The sequence below is a fragment of the Acomys russatus genome, chromosome 30 (assembly GCF_903995435.1).
Source record: "Acomys russatus chromosome 30, mAcoRus1.1, whole genome shotgun sequence".
Lineage (NCBI taxonomy): Eukaryota > Metazoa > Chordata > Mammalia > Rodentia > Muridae > Acomys > Acomys russatus.
In genome coordinates, this window is record NC_067166.1 from 6,795,727 (window position 1) to 6,814,849 (window position 19,123).

Consider the following 19,123-nt stretch of genomic DNA (forward strand, 5'->3'; position numbering starts at 1 on the left):
CTGACTAAATTGCCTGGCAGGAAGCTCCCTGGGCTCTCCTGCCTCCCTCCCAGTGCTGTGAGTGTAGGATGTGCTGGCATGCCTGGATTTTTACATGTGTGCTTATGCATGTTCAGCAAGCACTCCATCCACTGAGATTTCAGCCTCCGCTCTCTTCATTTGTTTAAAACTCAGAAACAGTAAATGGGACTCTGACGTCTACACAGTCTCATCTTCAGGTCTGCCTGTCAGTCAGTCTGTCTGTCTCTCTGTCTCTGTCTCTCTCTCTCTTTCTCTCTGTGTATATGTCTCTGTCTCTCTTTCTGTGTATATGTCTCTCTCTGTATATATGTCTCTCTCTGTATATATGTCTCTGTCTCTTTGTCTCTGTCACTGTCTCTGTCTCTCTCCTACCCTCCTTCCTTCTTTCAACTTTTCTCCTTCAAGAGGATGCATACTTCATGAGGGCAGTGATTTTTTGAAAAAAAAAAAAAAGATTTTATTAATTCTTGATTCATACAATTCATACAGTGTATTTTGAACATCTTCATCTCTGTCTCCTAACTCCTCCCAGGTCCACCCTTCCCTCCTTCCCCACCCAAATTAGTTTTCTTCTTCTTCTGCCCTTCCCCCAAGAGTCCAGTCTGTGTTGCCCAACTACTCCTGAGAGTGGGCCCAGAGTACAAGTTTTTGTTTGCTTGCTTGCCGGGTTTTGTTTGTATCTTTAAATATATATATATATAATTTCTAACATGCCAAATAACATAGCACCTGGCATAGACGTCTAAGAGCTATTCTCCCTAACTGATAGCTCCGTGTACCTAGTCCAGGCATTTGTACAGCCAGCTCTACACTTCTCTGCCTGTCCTCCTCATCTCTTCTTCTTAAACCTAATTCTGCCTCCATTTTAGAATTCTGGGAGGTTCATAATTTTGTGTTTGGGAGTCAGTGTTTAATAATGTCCTCCGTAGTCTGTAGTTGCTAACATCCTAGTTCCAATCTCCAAGAGTCTAGTGATGTATTCAACAAATGACAGGGCTGGAATAGACATTCTTTGTTAAATGGAGGCACTGCCCAAAGTAATTAGTCTCCCTTCCCACTGTTGTCCTGTAGTGGGAGCAATAGAGCGCAGAGGGTAGAGGCATTCTCCTTGGAGCAGCCCTAGGTTCAAATCTTTGCTGTTCTACAAGATACCGTTACCTCTGGGTGATGTCTTTAAGATGCTTGTGAACTGGAACCCTTACACAGTGCACCCGTCTCGCAAATAGAAATGCTTTGTCTGGCACTGATCACTGTTGTTTCTGTTGGTCCTGGGACAGGCTCTCATGTGCCTGGGCTGTCCTCAAGCTCACCGTGAAGCCGAAGATGACCTTGAGTTTCTGACCCTGGGTCCCTTTCCCCAGTGCACATCATACCAGGCCTATGGCCTGCTGAGGATCACACGCGGGCCTTCATTTGTGCGAGGCAGGCACTCTGCCAGTTGACTTACACCTCTAGCCTGTTGTCATTCTTCTCTCTGTGTGTCTGTCTCTCTGTCCCCCTCTCTCAGGCTGGGGAGTAAACACAGGACCCTGTGCATATCACACAACAAAGCCCTCTACCACTGAGCTACTGGGCTATATATAGTAGCCCAGTATCATCACTTGTAATAAAGTTCTGATTAATTATATTTCTATTAGATATGGCTTGTCACCTTAAAAATACCATAAGATATACTTTAACTAAAATTGTGCCAAATCTAGCCCAACACACTTTTTTTTTTCCAGCAAATGAAGTGTTTGAAATATTGATATATACACATACCCCCCCACACACACACACTTTCATGTGCTCGGTGGCTTCTCTGCACAACAGGTATTGTGCATTGAGAAACTGTATTGGAGACTGTGTAGCCTATGCACACTAAAATGCTTGCTGTTTAGCTCTTTAGAGAAGAAATTTGAAGAACACTGTCTTAGGTCATCCTCTTTCCCTGTTAGTGATGGCGGGCGACAGCAGGTATTTGATGCACTACACATGTGTGTCAAAGGCATAATCTCTGCATATTAGTGGAGACACAGGAAAAGATAATGTCTGTCACACCTCTGACTATGCTTTCACTGTTTATCATAATTTGTCACAGAAAAAGGAGACCACAGAATTTTGTTTAATAAAATAAAATCATCTGGGAAAGAGTTAAACGATAATAATTTTGATGGCTTTTATAAATGGAATTAATAGGATCATCACATGCTGTGTATGAGGATGTGCAAGGCATGTTGACAAGGTGGCATAGGCTATCTCAGCTTTGAAATGACCCGTGAGGCAGATTCTTTTAAATCTGTCTTCTGCATAATGCAAAGATCCAGGAAAGTTTTGTAACTTGCTCAAGATTTTTCCAATGCAATTCCAGCCCAAGTGTGCACGACCTAAACTGGAGTCATATATCTTAGAGTCAGTGATTGTGGCGTGACTCGGAATTCTGGCCACAGATGCTGTACGAGCCAAGATGGCTATTTGCCTCTGTAGGCCTCAGGTTCAAAGGATTTGCAGAGATAACCCTTCAGGGTCCTTCTGATTGAACTTCTTGAACTTTCTGTGTCTTTGGTCATAGGCAGGAGTGGTCTGGTACCAGATGAGGAAAAGCAATTCTTGTTTGCTGAGTTGGCCTGAGGAGCAGTGGGGACCGCATCAGGGAGAGAGCTGGGGTTGAAGGGGAAGTGCCCTGAGAACGCATTTGCTAGACCTCAGCTGGCTGTCTTCACTGATGTTTACAGTCAGACCTCTCCCCTGCTTTCAGGGCTGGTCCTGTTCCCCTTATTCTTGAGGGGGGTCTTCTCTATTAGCAGCAATGCTCACTGAGTTCTTGAAGAGTGGCGACTGGTCTTTATTCAGAAGGATGGTTTAGAAACCTTTCTCCTCGCACTCCTTCATGCATGGCTGCCTCAGTTGCTGGACTCCTTTCTGACCTCCCCAGGAGCTTCTTCCTAGCCCCCATAAGCGCACCTGGCACTTTAGGCCCGGCTCTTCTGATCTCTCCGAGCTCCCCAGGATTGCTGAGCAGGAGGAGTGTGGGTTTGGAAGCTGTACTCCGTCATCTTAGGGCAGAGTCCTGGCCAGGTCACTTGTTAGGAAAGTGCTTCCAGGAGACCAGAGGAGGAAGTGCACGGCACAGGTCAGAGGCTAACTAAGCCAAAGTATTGTCCTGAGGCTGCTGTGGTGAAGTGCCACAAACTGGGTGGCTTAAAACAACAAAAACATGTCGTCCTGTGGTTCTGGAGGTTAAAGGTAAAAGAAAGCAAGTTGTGGGCTGGGCTGTGCTCCACAGGGTCTCCAGAGGACGACCCTCTTCAACCTCCCCGTGCTTCTCGGGCCCCTAGGCCCTGGCTTGAGGCAGCTCCCGTGTCTTCAATTTCTTCCTCCTCCCTCCCCCACTCACTCTTCTTTTCCTTTTGTATGTATTCTTGCACTTGTTAATTTGTACACATGTAGAAGCCAGACGTCAGTTGTCTTTTTTAATTGCTCTCCACTTTATTTTTTAGATGTGTGTGTGTGTGTGTGTGTGTGTGTGTGTGTGTGTGTGTGTGTGTTCCTGTGCATAGATGTGTGCATGTAATAGGTGCCCATGAAGGCCAGAAGTGTGGGACCGCTGGCGCTGAAGTTACAGGCACTTGTGAAAACCCAGTGTGGCTTCTGGGAGCCCAGCTCCAGTCTTCTGCTGCAAGAGTGATGTACTCTCTTTACTGCTGAGCCATCAGAGTCTATCACTGATCTTGGAGCTGACTAGTTTGGATAGACCAGCTAACCAAGGAACTTTGGGGACCCTCCTGTCTCTGCCTCTCCAGTCCACTGAACTCAGCGGTGGGGATGTTGGGGACCAAATTCCTCCTGCTTGTGTCTTAAGCACTTTACTGACTGAGCCATCTTCCCAACCTTGCCCTCCCCTAATATCCCTTTCTTTCTTTCTTTCTTTCTTTCTTTCTTTCTTTCTTTCTTTCTTTCTTTCTTTCTTTCTTTCTTTCTTTCTTTCTTTCTTTATACAGTGTTTTGTACCAGAAGAGGGCATCAGATCACATTATAGATGGTTGTGAGCCGCCATGTGGTTGCTGGGAATTGAACTCAGGACCTCTGGAAGAACAGTCAGTGCTCTTAACCTCTGAGCTATCTCTCCAGCTCCGAATTTCCCTTTCTTATAAGGCTATCAGTTACATTAAATGCAGCGCCCACCATCCACACAAAATCTACATTGGTCTCATTGCCACATAAAGCCATTTTCTCTTGCACAGGGGATACTCAACTCATAACAGCTATGGGTGGGGGAAGGTGGGGGAGAAGAGGCAGGACCCCGGGAAAGAGGCAGCAGTGATGCTCAGGGTCTGTGCTTCTCACCCTGGCTCTGCCCCTGCCTCGGCTTCACCTTCTTCAAGCCTTAGTTTTCTCAGAGCTAACTTTTCAGGCTGACTATTAACTGGTTTAGCTTCCAGGAGTAACGCTTCAGGTCTCAAATACAGAATCAGTTTGAGAAAGGAACCTTTCGGCTGCAACTTTTAGGGATAAAATGGGTTTCCACTCCTGCTTGTGGAATTAGGCTTGCAGAGAATGCATAGGACATAAATCCTTCCTGGTACTAGATCGCTAGTGAGATCCATTTCCGGAAACCGGTTAGTTTGGGGGAGGCTAGAGCAGATTAAGAAGGCTTTTAATCTCGTCAGAGGTATTCAGTGAGGGAAAAGGAAAGTTGTAAAACCTATAATGGAGATCTTGAACCTTGACCTTCTACAGTTTGGCAGTGGCTGGATGCCAGTGGGGCTGGAAGCCAGTGGGGCTGGAACATCTGGGCTGAGCAGGTCAGCTGTGAATCTGTCCTTTTCCCTGCTCTTCAGCCTTCCGGTGCATCGAGGCTGTGCAGGCCCACGTTGCTGGGTCCCTGCTGGTGGTGGAGTGGCACAGCTTCAGTGCCAAGGTGGGCACGTGGATGGTGGAGTGGCTTCCGGAAACAGCAGGCTCCACGTTCCCCACTCGTTGCTGGCAATCCGTGTCTCAGGCCACGAACTGGACCATTGAGCAAGGTAGCCAGCTACAGAGCCTGCAGGCTCCCTTGGTACGGGATTCGGTTTCATTTAAATCAGCTTTGGAGGCTGCGAGACCAACACTGTTCTGAGAAGTTTAGCAGTTGTTACGGTTCTCAGCGTTTCCCAGGTGAAGCTGGCACAGAAGGCCTGCCCCAGGTGGGAAGTAAACATAACGTTATCTACGCATGTTAATGGAGACACAGGAAATATAATGTTCACCAGCTACTGTACTGGTGCTAATCGTAATTTAACAGATAAAAGTAAGGCTTTTAAAAATCATATTTTATTTGAGTCTGATAGTTTCATATAAGCATATGATGTATTTTGTCCATATCTACCCTAACTCCTTCCAGATTACTCCCCATTTTCCCCACCCCTACCTACTTTCTGTCCCTCCTTTTTCTTTTTTCTTTTTTTTTCTTTTTAAATAACCCACTGGGTTTAATTAGTGCTGCCCATACAGGACATCCACTGGGTAGTGGTTGACCTACTGGGGAGCTGCAGGGGGGTGGGACGGGGAACCTGTTAAAGAAAACTGACTCTCTCCCCAAGCCATCCATCAGCTGTCTATAGCTGCAGGTGGGCTTAAGGAATTCCTCCCCGCTTCATCCTGGGGTGTTGACTAATTTGATCCTGTGCAGGCAGCCATGCTGCTGTGAATCTGTGAGTGCACTGGTCCTGTCATGTGCAAAAAAACCATAATCTTGATTAGCACCTACCTGAGGAGAGTCCCGATTATCCTGGGTGACACCAGAGTTTTGGTCCCATTTGTTCTGCCTCAGAAATCCCCTTCTATTCCAGTGGCCTGTTTAAGAGCTAGGCCCCTTCCTTGGTGACTGATTTTACTTCAAATTAAGTCCATTTCCCATGTAAGATATAAATTAAGCTTTGCCTTCTAACTCTCATCACTCCAGCTGTTTCCAAATACTTAATGGCATCTGTATTAAGAAATATACCAGCCAGGCGTGTTGGTATGTATCCATAATCCCAGCCCTCTGGAGGAAACTGAGGCAAGTGAAGGACCTCAAGTTTAGGGCTAACCTGGGCTATCTCACAAGACTGTCTCCCAAAACAAAACAATTCAACACAAAGCATTAAGGAGGGATGCAGGCAAATGGAGGAGCTAGAATACAGGGTGTTTGAGTATATACTGTGTCAGAAGGGCTAAATTTTATCCAGTATATCCCCAAATCTTATGATAAAATCAGTGCTGAAGGGAGTGGCTCCCCATCCCCCATACACACTCTTTCATGACGGAGCTGTAATTTTATTAGACTTGCCCCCAGTTCTGTAATTTCGTTAGAACACTTGAGAACAAGAGTAAACATTAGAGACCATGGCACCTAGAAAGCAGAATATCTTCTGCCACTCTCAGGTCACAGCTCAGGCCCTTCATTTTTTTCTACTCTGCCATTATGTGTACTTACATATCTCTCTCTCTCTCTCTCTCTCTCTCTCTCTCTCTCTCTCTCTCTCTCTCTCTCTCTCTCTCTCTCTCTCTCTGCTCTCAAGACAAATTAAAACCTTTCTTGTGCTATAACATATCAGTGTATCCAGTGTCGGGACACCATGTGGGGGAGCCGTATTCAATCCAAGCTTATGCCAAAGAAAAAGGTAGGTGTGTGCCAGCCTTGGGGAAGGGAAAAGGCTTTTACAAACTCAGCTGTGGGGCTGTTTAAAGCCTATTTCTACCACACCTTCATCTTCATCTGTGTGTGTTTGGCACACTTAGACCCAGGGTACAGAGTCACTAAATTTCAAAGGTGGGTAGATATAGTCCAGTCACAGCTAGGCATGGTAGCACATGCCTGTAATCCCAGCACTTAGGAGGCAGAGGCAGGCAGGTCTCTGTGAGTTGGAGGCCAGCCAGGTCTACAGAGTGAGTCCAGGACAGCCAAGGCTACACAGACAAACTTTGTTTTTTGGGGGAAAAAGTTCAACAAGTCCAGTTACTTTACAAATGGGAAATTGAGGTTCATGGAGGTGAAACGTGAAACTCCTTGCTTAACACAACAAAATAGCAACTGGGGCTGTAACAAAAGTTAACATTAATTAATATCAATTCAGGAAGCCTACCAACTTCACCATACACATGTTAAAAATGGGCATACGCGTGTGCTCATCTTGGTCATTTGTGTTTTGGTGCACATGTATGGAGGCTGGCAGTCAACCTTACTTGCCATCCCTCAGAAGCCATCACTTTGTTCATGTTTTGAGGTTGTCTCCCTGGGACCTGGGGCTTGCCCTTTAGTCTAGGCTGGCTCCCGTGACCGGCCTCATTCCACTTCTGCAAGTCTTACACAAGTCTAACAAGCATAGGCAGCCCTGGCCAGCTTTTTACCTGGACCTTATACTTGATGCTCGCATGGTAAGTGCCTCCAGATGGCTTTACTGGCACTTTACTCAGACTGTATTATCATTTTGGAAATGAGCATCTTCTAGATTGAACACTGGAAACATTCTCCTGCTGTTCAGAGATAAACCAGGGAAGTCAGTGTTCAGCTGATCACAGCTACACTTCACAGACAGGAATGAAGCCTGGGTGCTCATTGCAATGGGGGACCTATAAGAAAGTACGTTTCCTTGGGGCTTTGAAATTCCATGTCACGTTATATAAGATGCCTGACTGCAAGCAAACAACAAAAAAGCCAACCTCTACAAACACGCTTATTCTTCAGTTCTCCCACTTAACTCTTTATCCCACCCACAGGGTTGTGGGTTTTGCCTGAACCATGGCAGCAGCTCTGCAGCAGGGGGTTGATGTTTCCACGTGTGATTCAGCCTTGTTTTTCGTTTTTAATCTCTCTGTTCTCTGAAGCTCCATTAAGTGGTCCTGAGACCAGAGTGGAAAGCATTGGTCTGAAGACTGCCACAATTGCATGGAAAGAGATTCCCAAAGGCTTTAGAAATGGATTCATCAACAATTACACGATATTTTGCCAAGCTGAAGGTGGAAAAGAATTCTGTAAGTGTGCACGTGGCCGAGCTGAGCAAAGTGAACCCACCCCTCCCCACAGATGATGTGTATAGTTCTGACACGGGGGTGACTCCCAGGGCCGTGACCTGTACATTTATGCAAATACTTAGCTTATTTGTATCTCTCTGAAAGTAGTCAAAGGCACCACCTCAGGAGTTGAAAAAGGTTGAAGGAGTCCTGAAGAGAACCGGGAGGAGCCTGTGAAATCTCTCCTGTTCAGTCATGGCATGGGTTGGCCCAGTCCCTCAGACTTCCAGGCACTTCATTCTTGAGTCTACAGTATCTCCTGACATCCTAAGCTCTGGGCTGTGCTTGGCTTCCTGTTGAGATTAAATCTGATTTCGTTATGGTGTGGCATACATAATGTAAATTTTGTCAGTAAACATTTGAATGTGTATAGTTCAGCGGTCCTGAGAGCATTCACTATACTGTGTAATCATCCGCTCTCTGTCTCCTCTTCATGTATGCTTTTAGCCAGTTGCTCCCCATCCCCTCTCCCACACCCATTCAGATTGTTTCAAGTAGGTAATCAGGGCTGAGGGGGCAGCTCAGAGCCCAAGCACCAGGCTTCGAGTCAACTGCAAGATAAAATTGGTTACTCTGTCCGCATACCTCATCTAGGAATGCCCCCCCCCCTTCACTAGTGATAGCGAGCACCCCTTTGTGTGGTTGTTGGTCATCTGCATATCTTCTCTAGAGAAATGTCCTCTTCTTCACCCATTTTAGCATGGGGGGGGGGGTCTTTGTGGCTTGAGATTGTGAGTTCCTTGTGTTGAGAGTATGAGCTTCTTATCAGATGTAGGACTCACATTCTCTTCAGTTTTGTAGACAACCATTTCAGTCTTTTTTTTTTAGTCATTTCAGTCTTGATGCAGTCTTTTGATGAACAAAAGCTTTTTTAGCTTTAGTGAAGTTTAGTTTAATATTGTTTTAAGTAGTTGCATGTGCTTTGGGTATCATATTTAAAAAACAATTCAAAGTTGTGGTTTATTTTATTTTGGCTTTTGAAACGTTTTAATACTGTTAGCTCTTATGTTTAGATCTTTGGCCCATCACAATGGACTTGTTTTAAGCAGAAGTTGAGAAGCTAGAATCACAGGTCAGATCTCCCAAGGTCAATAACTAACACATTTTCAGTTTGGCTTCTATTTTTCCCTTCAGCTGTGACAGTTAACTCCCGTGTCCTGCAGTATGACCTGGAATCTCTGACACGGAGGACCTCTTACGCTGTCTGGGTCATGGCCAGCACCAGAGCTGGGGGCACCAACGGGAAGACAATAAACTTCAAGACCTCCTCAGTCAGTGAGTACTACATTCAGGCCTTGGCTTTTGGAGTTTGTTTACCTTGGGTTGGGAATGCCATTCGCCAAAAGCAAGGGAAGCCAGCAGAGGGCAGCAGGGTGCGCAGCCTGTGCTTGCTCTGGTGCTCTCACATCCTGGAAGGTAAAATGAGGAGTTGCTGAGGAGCAGGCACACTGGGGGTTGACTTGGACTTCTGGCCATTTTGCTCTGTTCTGATCGAAGGAGCAGTCGCCATCAGGTTGGTCCTCAGCCATGCTGAAGGCTGTCGCCTTACCCCGCACTCACCAGTTTCTAAATGTCAAGAGTTGTGCAATAGGACTGTGGAAGGAAAAACTGGCTGATCAGAGGTCACTGACAAACAAGAGACTTGATGCTACAATATGTAGCATTCTTTTTTTTGTTTTGTTTTGTTTTGTTTTGCATTGAACTTAGCAGCTTTTATATTGAAAACGTGGAGAACAAGAAGAATTTGAAGATGTAACAAATAATGTAAAATATAATAGTTTCATATGGTGGTTGGTTAAGGAAGATATTTACTGGGAAAGCAGAGGCTAAATAATAGACAAAGGAAAAAGAAGAGGAAAGCTAGCCTGGTCTACATTGTGAGTTCCAGGACAGCCAGAGCTACACAGAAGGACCTTGTTTCAAAAAAGTGGGGAAAAAAAATCAAGTGACACTGTCAAGTTTTGCAATAATTAGTATAAGCCAAAAACATGTCTTCTTGATGCATCTCAAAAGCCGCTTATTTATATTTTTAAAGAATAAAGCAGACTTGTGGCTCTGGGAACCATGACCAGAACATACGCCTTCACACAAAGAATGTTCTCTTCTGCCGGCTAAGGATGCCTTCTTGGAATTCTTTTTAATGCTACTTTTAAAAAATCGTTTAGAAATCATGTTGTATTTTCAGAACACTAGGTACAAGTCGTGTCAGCTCAGGAGACGTTCTCTTAGGATCAAAGTGAAAGCAAGACCCGATGCTGGAGCCTGAATCTGTCCCCTCGGCCTGTAGATGAGGCCGCTCCACTTCCGTCCAGGCTCCTCTACAGTCCACCCTCTTTTCTAGAAGACTATTATTATTGTTGTTGTTATTATTATTATTATTTGTGTGTGTGTGTGTGTGTGAGAAAGAGACAGAGAGACAGAGGGGGGTGGGGGGGACATGTGGGCACCACATGCCTGCACAGGTTAGAAGACTCTTACATGACTTGGCACTGGAGTCACAGGCAGTTGCGAGCAGCCGGGTGGGTGCTGAGAGCTGGTCCTGCGTCCTCTGCAGGAGCAGCCAGTGCTCTTGACTCTTTCTCGGTCCTCGTAACCCACTCAGACACAGTGTAAAGCTGTGGCTCCCTGTTGACATCTCACCAGTCGCAGCTTTATGTTTTAAACAAAATACACGCTGTCTGCCCCTTCTTACCTCATTTCCTACCACTTTCTGACGCCACCGTTTCTCTAACTTGCTTTCTCTCCCAAGCTTTCGCATCTCCTCGACTGCTTTTCTCTGTAATTCGGAGCAGGCTCTTTCTGGGAGTCAGATTTAGCCAGGCGAGGTACACTCAGCCTCAGCACTCAGGAGGCAGAGGCGTGAAAAGCTAAAATGTGAGGCTAGCTCGGCCTACGTGGTGAGTTCAAGATAGTTTAAGCTACACAATGAGACCCTATCTGGAAAATTAAATAAGTAAAACATAAGTAAATACAAAATTAGGTTGTTAACCTCCCTCCATTTTAGCCTAGATCCTCTATTTGATTATTCTGTTTCATTTGAAGTACTCTCCTGTTATTCTATTACTTAGGATCCTCTAAAAGAACAGAACTGATAGGATTTAAGTGACTGGAGGCTGGGCTTTCCAGCAGTGGCATTCATGGTGCCAGCGAGGCAGACCCTGGTAGGTCCTAGTTAGGATCTTGAGGACAAGAGTGGGGTAACAGCGCAGTCCCTGTGTAAAGCTGGAGGCCTGCAGGCTCTCTGGAGAGTTGCTAGAGTGGGTCCAGATCAAAGGCTGGCTAAGCTGAAGTCTGAGATCGGTGGGCAGTGGCCGCAGCCGTGAGTGTTCGTGCTCAGGAGCTGACTGTCCTCTTTTCCCACGGGTAGCCCATCTGGGCCCCAGCCTGTCTGAGGGCACTGCCTACACTCATGGTGGGTCTTTGCCTGAGTTGTTCTCCCATGTCAGTCCCCTGGACACACCCTCACGGACTCACAGAAGCATGTGTTACTGTTCTGTAGGCATCTCTCAGTCGAGTCCAGCCAACGATCAAAAATGAACTATTTTACTCTGCGAGTTTTTCTACCCCAGTACATAAGAGCCGTGTGCGTAAGGATCTGATATTTCTTGCTTGTCTGCTTGCTTTATTTCTCAGGATGATGTCTGGCCAATAGTTCTGCTCAGTAAGAACTGACTAAATAAATGGAGTTAGATGATGATTCTGGCAAACATGCATCTATCAGTATATAAAGTTATGATGTGTAGTATTGGGAGATGTCAGTGGAGCTCATTATTTTGTATAGTGATATATACTAATACGAAAGAAAAGATATCAGTATCAGGTTGTCTAGGGAGAAGGCAGCTAGATGGGGAACCAGAGTGTCAGTGGTTCCAATAGAAATAAGTTGAATTTAAATAGAAAATGTTACTGAAGCTAAAAATAAAAAGTTAATATTTGATTTTTGTTAAGGACTCAGGGAACTTTACTGATAATGGTATTTTGTTCTCTTTGTCACAAAGGTATCTTTGAAATTATCCTTCTAACATCTCTAGTCGGAGGAGGCCTTCTTCTGCTTAGCATCAAAACAGTGACTTTTGGTCTCAAAAAGCCAAAGTGAGTTCATACTTGACAGCGAATGCCGTAAAAAATCAGCCGCAGAAAGCAGTGGGTGGCATCACGGCACGTGGTGTGAGGGGCGCCCACCCCAGGGGGTTCTATTCATTCGTACACGTGGTTGCTATTTGTGGAAATGATTAAAGACCACACCCTCAGGCTCATGAGGATTCTGAGAAACAAGAAGACTCGTTTGTTCAGGTCTGTACACCAAGTGTAGATTCTTCTGAGGCCAAGGGAGTACCAGGTGCTCCATAGGCTCTTTCTGCCGATGTCTAGCACCTGAGGCTGAAGCAGAGCCGAGCCCGAGCCCTGGAATTAGGGTGTTAGGCAGCTGGGTGAGAGCACAGACCTATTCTGTGTTTGTGGTGCAGAGTTGGAGGGCTGGCTGCCCTTGTCCTGCCGGCTCTTGCCAGTGTGGGGCAAAAAGTTTATCTTCAGCACCTCATGTTTTTCCCTGCAGTGGGCTCCTCCTTGGTAGGGTGCTCTACACTGGCCCTGTGAGCTCTCCCCGCCAGGCAGCTGTGCCTCGCTCTTCATTAACTCCCAACAGTCTGCTGCAGCCAAGTCACAGACAAGTCTTGGTACATCATGCGCTTAAGCAATCATCTTCAATCTAGGCGCATGTCAGAAGCAGGTCCTTCCTCAAGGGTTTCTGACTCCAAGTTCTGGGATAAAGACTGGGAATGTGTACTTTGGTTAGCTGGCAATGCTGGTGCTGAAGCCGGGAACCCCTGTGCACCAGTGTGGGTGGTTAGTGCACTAACTGCTCCGGAGAGCACATTTGCCAAAGTGACTGTAATGCAGTTTCCAGCATCAGGACCAGGGTAGGGATACAGGAGTGATGGAGAAAGGAAGGTAAGGATATAACTATATGGGGGAATCATGTGCCTCCTTTTGTGTTGTCCCACAGGCAACAGCGTCATGTTTCCTGTCAAGAGTGTGGAAACTTACTGAATAGAGAGATGTACAGTTACCTTCTGTCTTAGTTATTTTCTATTGCTGCGATAAGGCATCGTGATCAAGGCAGCTTACAAAGTTTTTATTTGAGGCTTATAGTTTGAGAGGGTTAGAGGTCGTGACCATTATAGTAAGGAGCATGGCAGCAAGGAGGCTGACTCGGTGATGGAGTAGTAGATGAGAGCCCCATCCTGAGACACACAAAGCCATGAGACAGAGAGCACTAGCTGGGAATGGTGACACACCTCCTCCTACAAAGCCACACCTCCTAATCCTTCTCAAACAGTTCCACCAATTGAGTGGGGGGGTCAGGGTTGGGGGGTTCAGTGGCAGGGGCTAAGTATTCAAGCATAGAAGCCAGCAGGGGCCATACTCATTCAAGCCAGCCATACCCTTCTTAGTAGGGAGTCACATAGTTGTCTTTAGTCAACCTTGCCCTGAGCTCAGCCACACACCACACATGGACCATGTCCTAAACTCACTTCTCTCTTAAAATCTCATCTTTTAATAGCCACTTGACTCGTCTTTGTTGTCCTGATGTTCCCAACCCTGCTGAAAGTAGTTTAGCCACATGGCTCGGAGGTGATTTCAAGGTACACATTGCTTGGTTTTGTCCAGGAGATTGTGCAGGCTGGCTGGGAGGTGGGGGGGGGGGGAGTTGAGGGGTGGTGGACTGGGTGGATGGGAATGGGAGAGGCTTTCCCCAGGGTTCATAGAGAAAGAACTAGAAGTTTGAAAGACCCAGGGAACAGCTGAATGGGCAGATGGAATACGCCTTCCTACCGTGACTTTCACCATCCACCCTGGACTGGAGGAAAGGCCCTCACTGGTGCCTGAGGTGTTCCCGACATAGAACTGATCCTGTGAGGATACCATGGATGCCACAGAAGAAGGACTGCTCCACTGACTTGGCTCTGATGGGGAGTCTGACTATTATCTCCGTGGACATTTAAAAAGCAGCCACAAGCAAATTAATCTGGGGGACACTCAGAGACACAGGAAGACTGGGGAGATAGCAATCCAAAGGCACCTTTATCCCTCCAATGGCCAGTATTGTTAATTAATTAGCAGTAGGGCTTCCTAGTGTATTTTTCCAAGTAAAAATCCTTTAAAGCATATTTTTAAATAGGAAACTTGAAAAATGTCTGAGCTATGATTTCCTCCTGAGTGGAAGCGCAGCTCTTAAATCCCTTCCTATTGAAAGTTCTTTCCCAAGTTGGCCTTGGTGCAAGAATTTAAAACATTAGTCTTTTTTTTTTTTTTTTAACTTAGAAAAATTGTTTAAACATGGACATCTCTATAATAACGAGTGCTATTTTTGCTCCATCCTTTTCTTCACTTGTGTCGGCCTCTTTGCTCTCCTGTTTATTAAGTTGATGAGACATGCCTTGCGTAGTCTGTGGGCCTGTCCTCTACAGCGTGTTCTGTTTAATTGCAAACTGTATGCCAGGCCCTGGGGCTGGTCAGCAGGAGACAAAGATGACAGGGACCCTGCCCTGTTGTAAGGCCACCTTAGAGTTTCTCCTGGTATCTTTTCCAGTGCCTTTATGTTTTTTTCCCTAAGAGTTCTCACCTCAGCCAGGCGAGGTGGCCCATGCCTGAAATCCTAGCACTCTGGGAGGCAGGAGCAGACAGATCTCTGTGAGTTCGAGACCAGCCTGGTCTACAAAGTGAATCCAAGATAGCCAAGGCTACATAGAGAAACCCTGTCTCCAAAAACAAAACTAAACAAAACAACAAAAGAGTCTTCATCTCACCTGGAGTTTTGTAAATATGGTATGGAAAATAGCCTTGAGTTCTCTAGAAGGACTGTGGGGCTAGTGGGTGCTGTTCCTCTGCAAGTGGAACGCTGTCGCCAAGCTCCCGAGGAAGTGGCTGTTCACTGTCTGGACCAGGGAGGGATGTGGGAGCTAAGTGAGGGGAAGGGCTTCTGGGCCCCAAATCTATGATTCCACTCTGTCATTTGTAGTCCTTACATGACCCCTGGGGTGTCCCCCTTTTTTTGTAGGGCAAATCAAGTCTGAAGGAGTCCAAAAACTCTGGGAACACAGAAGACAGGGTCCTAAAACCATGTTCTGTCCCCGCTGACCTCATTGACAAGCTGGTAGTCAACTTTGAGAATTTTCTGCAAGTAGTTCCCACAGAGGAAGCTGGAAAGGGTCAGGAGAACGTTTTGGGAGGAGTGAATGAGTATGTGACCTCCCCGTCTAGGCCCGACTGTCCCCCGGAGGAGACAACTTTTAAGGAGCCCTCTGTTTTAACCGAGGTTGCTTCTGGAGACTCCCACAGTCAGTGTTTAGAAACGGAGGAAGAGACATACTCAAAATCTGACAAGCAACTTCTGTTTTCTGGTCAGAGCCTGGAACAAGAGCCTCCCCGTGAGGAGCAAGCTCTGACTCCATACCTGAAAAATTCGCTGTCAACCAGGGAGTTTCTTGTGCATAAAAATGTCCCAGAGCACAACAAGGAGAGATCTAAGTGCCCTGTGGTGTGAGGACCACGGAAATTGAACGGACCGCCCCCTCGTAGAGACTGAGCCTTCCAGAAGCTTCCTTCAGCCCCTTCCTGTTCATTTTGCTGCTCAGCTGCCAGGAACTTTGTGACACAGACGTCGACTTAGGCCAGGAAGAACAGAGTTACTTTCCTCCGAGCACTCTGACTGAGGCGCCTTGAGATGATGCTTTCAAGAGAAGGGCCGAGCTTAATGGACCCCTGGGTGGACACAACTGATCTCATCCACAGGAGCTGTCATCCTGGCCATTGCTGAAGCTGCCCTTGGGCTCCAGGATGGTTTTCTGTTGGCACTGGGCTCTGGTGGGAACCTTATCTCGACTATTCCCTGCCCTGTCCCTGTTCCCGCAGAGGCCATGAAGTGGAGGGGATTCCTAACTGTACGCCAGGCTCCTCAGTTCTTACTCTGTCTCAAGGGTCTTCAGCAATGCCTTTCCTCGGACTCTTCATCCTCACTTCATTTCCTCTCCCCCTCCTCCTCCTCCTCCTCCTTCTCCTCCTCCTCCTCCTTCTCCTCCTCCTCCTCCTCCTTTTTTACTTTGCAACATTGGGGGTTGAACCCAAGGACTTGTTTATGCTAGGCAAGTGCTCCACCCAGCCCTTTCACCCCAAGTTTATCACACCTTGACTGCTGGTAAATCAGGAAATCTGAGAAGCCTCCAGGAGGACTGGCGTGGACTGTGGGCCAGGTATCAGGCCTGCCTGCTTTGTGGGCCTTTCTCAGCTCTTGCTGCTCCTGTCTTGTGCTGTACCTGGTAGCAGAGAACACCAGACACTGTGGTCGCTTTCATTCAGGGACACTGACCCTCAGCTGGCACGGAGCCCAGGAATGCTTACTGAGAAGACCCTAAAGGCCTTCTTTTCAGTCACCCGAGCTGGGCCTGGTGACCACTGCTGTATCAGGAGGACCTCTGCTCCTCTGCTACAGCCAAGCACAGAGCTTGTGACAAGAGGGAGCCCTGGGCAGACGTGCCAGTCACAGACTCTGTTTGCCCACGTCTTGGGAACCGTGTGACTGCGGTCCAGGTCCCTAGGAACCTGATGAAGTTACCGCGGGTGGGGCAGTGGGTGAGCAGCTATGAGTCATAGGAAGCCTGGTGGTTTGCGTAGGTGGTACTTGGGCTGCAGACAGTTCAGGTGGCAAAGCCATCACTTTACATTCCTCTAACTAGAATTAATTGGTAGCCAAGAGCCCTGACATTTCACAATAATGTCAGAGCAATCTTCATGTCAACATTTGACCTCTCTTGAGGGTGTTCAAGAGGGTGGCAGCTGCAAGGCTGGGCGGGCCAGTAGTCTTTTCTAAAGTCATTTGTCCAGTCACGGATTGGCCAGGGGTCTCACCTATGTACCTATACCTCCATCTGCCCTGTTGGGTCATCGGCCACTTTTTTTTTTGGTTGTAACCTTACTGTGGGCACAGGAAGGTATGACTGGCCCATTAAGTCCCTTCTCCCTCATTTAAGTAGGAGTCCCACCTTGTGTCTCACTGGCTGTGCCGCCTCAACCCTGCTCTTTGTCCCTAGTTTATACAGTGACTATTCATAGATCAGGAAACTAGGGAGAGACATGGGCGAACAGAGCTCTCGCTTTGGAGATCACCCTCCTCTCAAGCCTGGGAAGTGACGTACGAAGGGCTCTTTGATCCCAGGGCTGCCCCAAGCCGGTTCCCTTCCCTCTGTGTAGCTTTGTGCTGCTGTTCTATGCTTTTCTCCCTGGAGTCCCTGGGCTCTGGCCCACCAGCCTTTTGTCATGGTCTGAGGAGAGACAACCACCAGCACTCCCACACCTCCAGCCAGGGGACTCTCAGCTCCCAGGGGAGCTTAGTGGATCTGGCAAGAGCCTCAAAAGGATCTTGGAAGAAAAATCCATGATGAGGCTTTGTAATCTAAAGTCTTTGAACAGTAGAGGGAGAGAGGGAGAGGAGAACAGAGCTGCCCTCCCTAGTACACACACACAGTGGGCTCCCAGTGCTGAAGACGCCACCCCCTGCCCACTCCGTGGCACTCCTGATGGAGAACAGAGCGCCCTCTTTGCAGGCTCTCTGAGTGGCTCCTCTCTCCACCTCCCTGTTGGTTTTCACTTCTTTCTTCCCTTCTCAGCCTTCCTGTACCATGCCCTGTGTTGACCTTTGCTACCTTTGATGGGTAGGATTATTGAGAATCCTGTGATGTCCCTGGTGGACTTTGGGGTGGTCTCAGCTTTAGGGACAGTTGATTTTTCCCTTCACACCAAGTTCTCCAGGTGGACTCACAGGAGGCAGGCTCAAGGACCATGATCCAGTCACCACATTTCCCCTTAGGTGTTGCCTCTGTGGATGAAGGAGGCCATCTGTGTTTTCTCTCTTCCCTGTCAAAGAAAAGGGGCATTGGGAGGACTCAGGGAAGTCAGCAAGAGATGATGAAATTCCTGATAAAGAGCGTTCTGGGCCCCTGGGAACCATGAAAACAGCTGGATTAATTCCATCAATGGCCTTTCATTTTCATCAATAGAAAAAACAATTAAAGAACAGTGGAGAACCCAGTATGTTTTTAAAAACAGAAAAACAGAGACCAAAAAGCAGTGCTTTTCTTCCGGCACCCCAGGAGGCAGGATCTTGAGGAACCCTGCAGTACTGGACCCCACAAGGAGTTTGGTGGAGGTGGGGGTAGGGGGAGAAAGGAATTGCAGTGAGGACCTCCTCAGTGTGCCCTACCACTGGCTCCAACCCACCTCCTTTCCATCCGGCTCTAGGTACCCTGTAGCCCAGGGGCCTCAGGCAGCACCTCCCCTCAAACCCGTCTTGGTGCTATCTGTATAGAGCTAAGAGCAAATAATGGTATTGGTATTTTCAAATGGTTAAAGCCAAAAACCAATGGAAGAATTAATATTTTGTGATGTGAAAAGTGTATATACAATTTCAGTGCTTGCAAATAGAGCTCACCATACCTCACTTACATACCATCTGTGGCCGATTCAATCCCCCCCCACCCCAAAGCAACTTCAGTGACTGTGGCAGAGACTCAGGACTGCAGAGCCTGCGGTGCCTCCCACCTGGCCCCTTGCAGAAGGTTTGTGCATATCTGTTCCTCTGTGAGGCTCAGACAGCATTGCTTTAACTCTGAAGTCGCTGCTAAATTTAAAAAAGAAAAAAGAAAAAGAAAAAAAAAAAAAAAGCCGGGTGGTGGTGGTGCACGCCTTTAATCCCAGCACTCGGTAGGCAGAGGCAGGTGGATTTCCATGAGTTTGAGGCCAGCCACACAGCTGAGACTTCCAGGTCTGGCACGCTGTGGTCTGTCAGACACTGCTTTAGTCAGTAGAGTTGTGCTGAGCATCTTTTTATGTCCTGTCTACTTGGGGCTGCTCACTTCGCTGACGGTCTCATGATCTCATCTTGCCTGATACAGCCTCAAAAGGCCACAGCACTGCAGTGGTGCCAGAGATGCCTGAGGGATAGCTGGCCCTTTCCACCAGCAGTCAGCTGCTCACTGCTGTGTGCTTGATTTTGCTTCTGCTAATGGTTAAATGTGAGTGTTAGCTGTCTTAG

General features: G+C 47.3%; 1 protein-coding gene across 1 annotated transcript in view; it reads left to right on the plus strand.

Moving 5' to 3' along the window:
• The window catches only part of Il31ra (interleukin 31 receptor A), a 33,372-nt gene extending 17,555 nt beyond the window's left edge, over nucleotides 1–15,817 (plus strand). The window contains exons 9-15 of the mRNA XM_051172411.1: nucleotides 4,842–5,027; nucleotides 6,543–6,644; nucleotides 7,849–7,995; nucleotides 9,169–9,309; nucleotides 12,033–12,126; nucleotides 13,598–13,679; nucleotides 15,095–15,817. Coding sequence (XP_051028368.1) covers nucleotides 4,842–5,027; nucleotides 6,543–6,644; nucleotides 7,849–7,995; nucleotides 9,169–9,309; nucleotides 12,033–12,126; nucleotides 13,598–13,679; nucleotides 15,095–15,580 — 1,238 coding nt within the window. The 3' untranslated portion in view covers nucleotides 15,581–15,817. The remainder of the gene's footprint in view (nucleotides 1–4,841; nucleotides 5,028–6,542; nucleotides 6,645–7,848; nucleotides 7,996–9,168; nucleotides 9,310–12,032; nucleotides 12,127–13,597; nucleotides 13,680–15,094) is intronic.
• The last annotated feature ends 3,306 nt before the right edge of the window (nucleotides 15,818–19,123 follow it).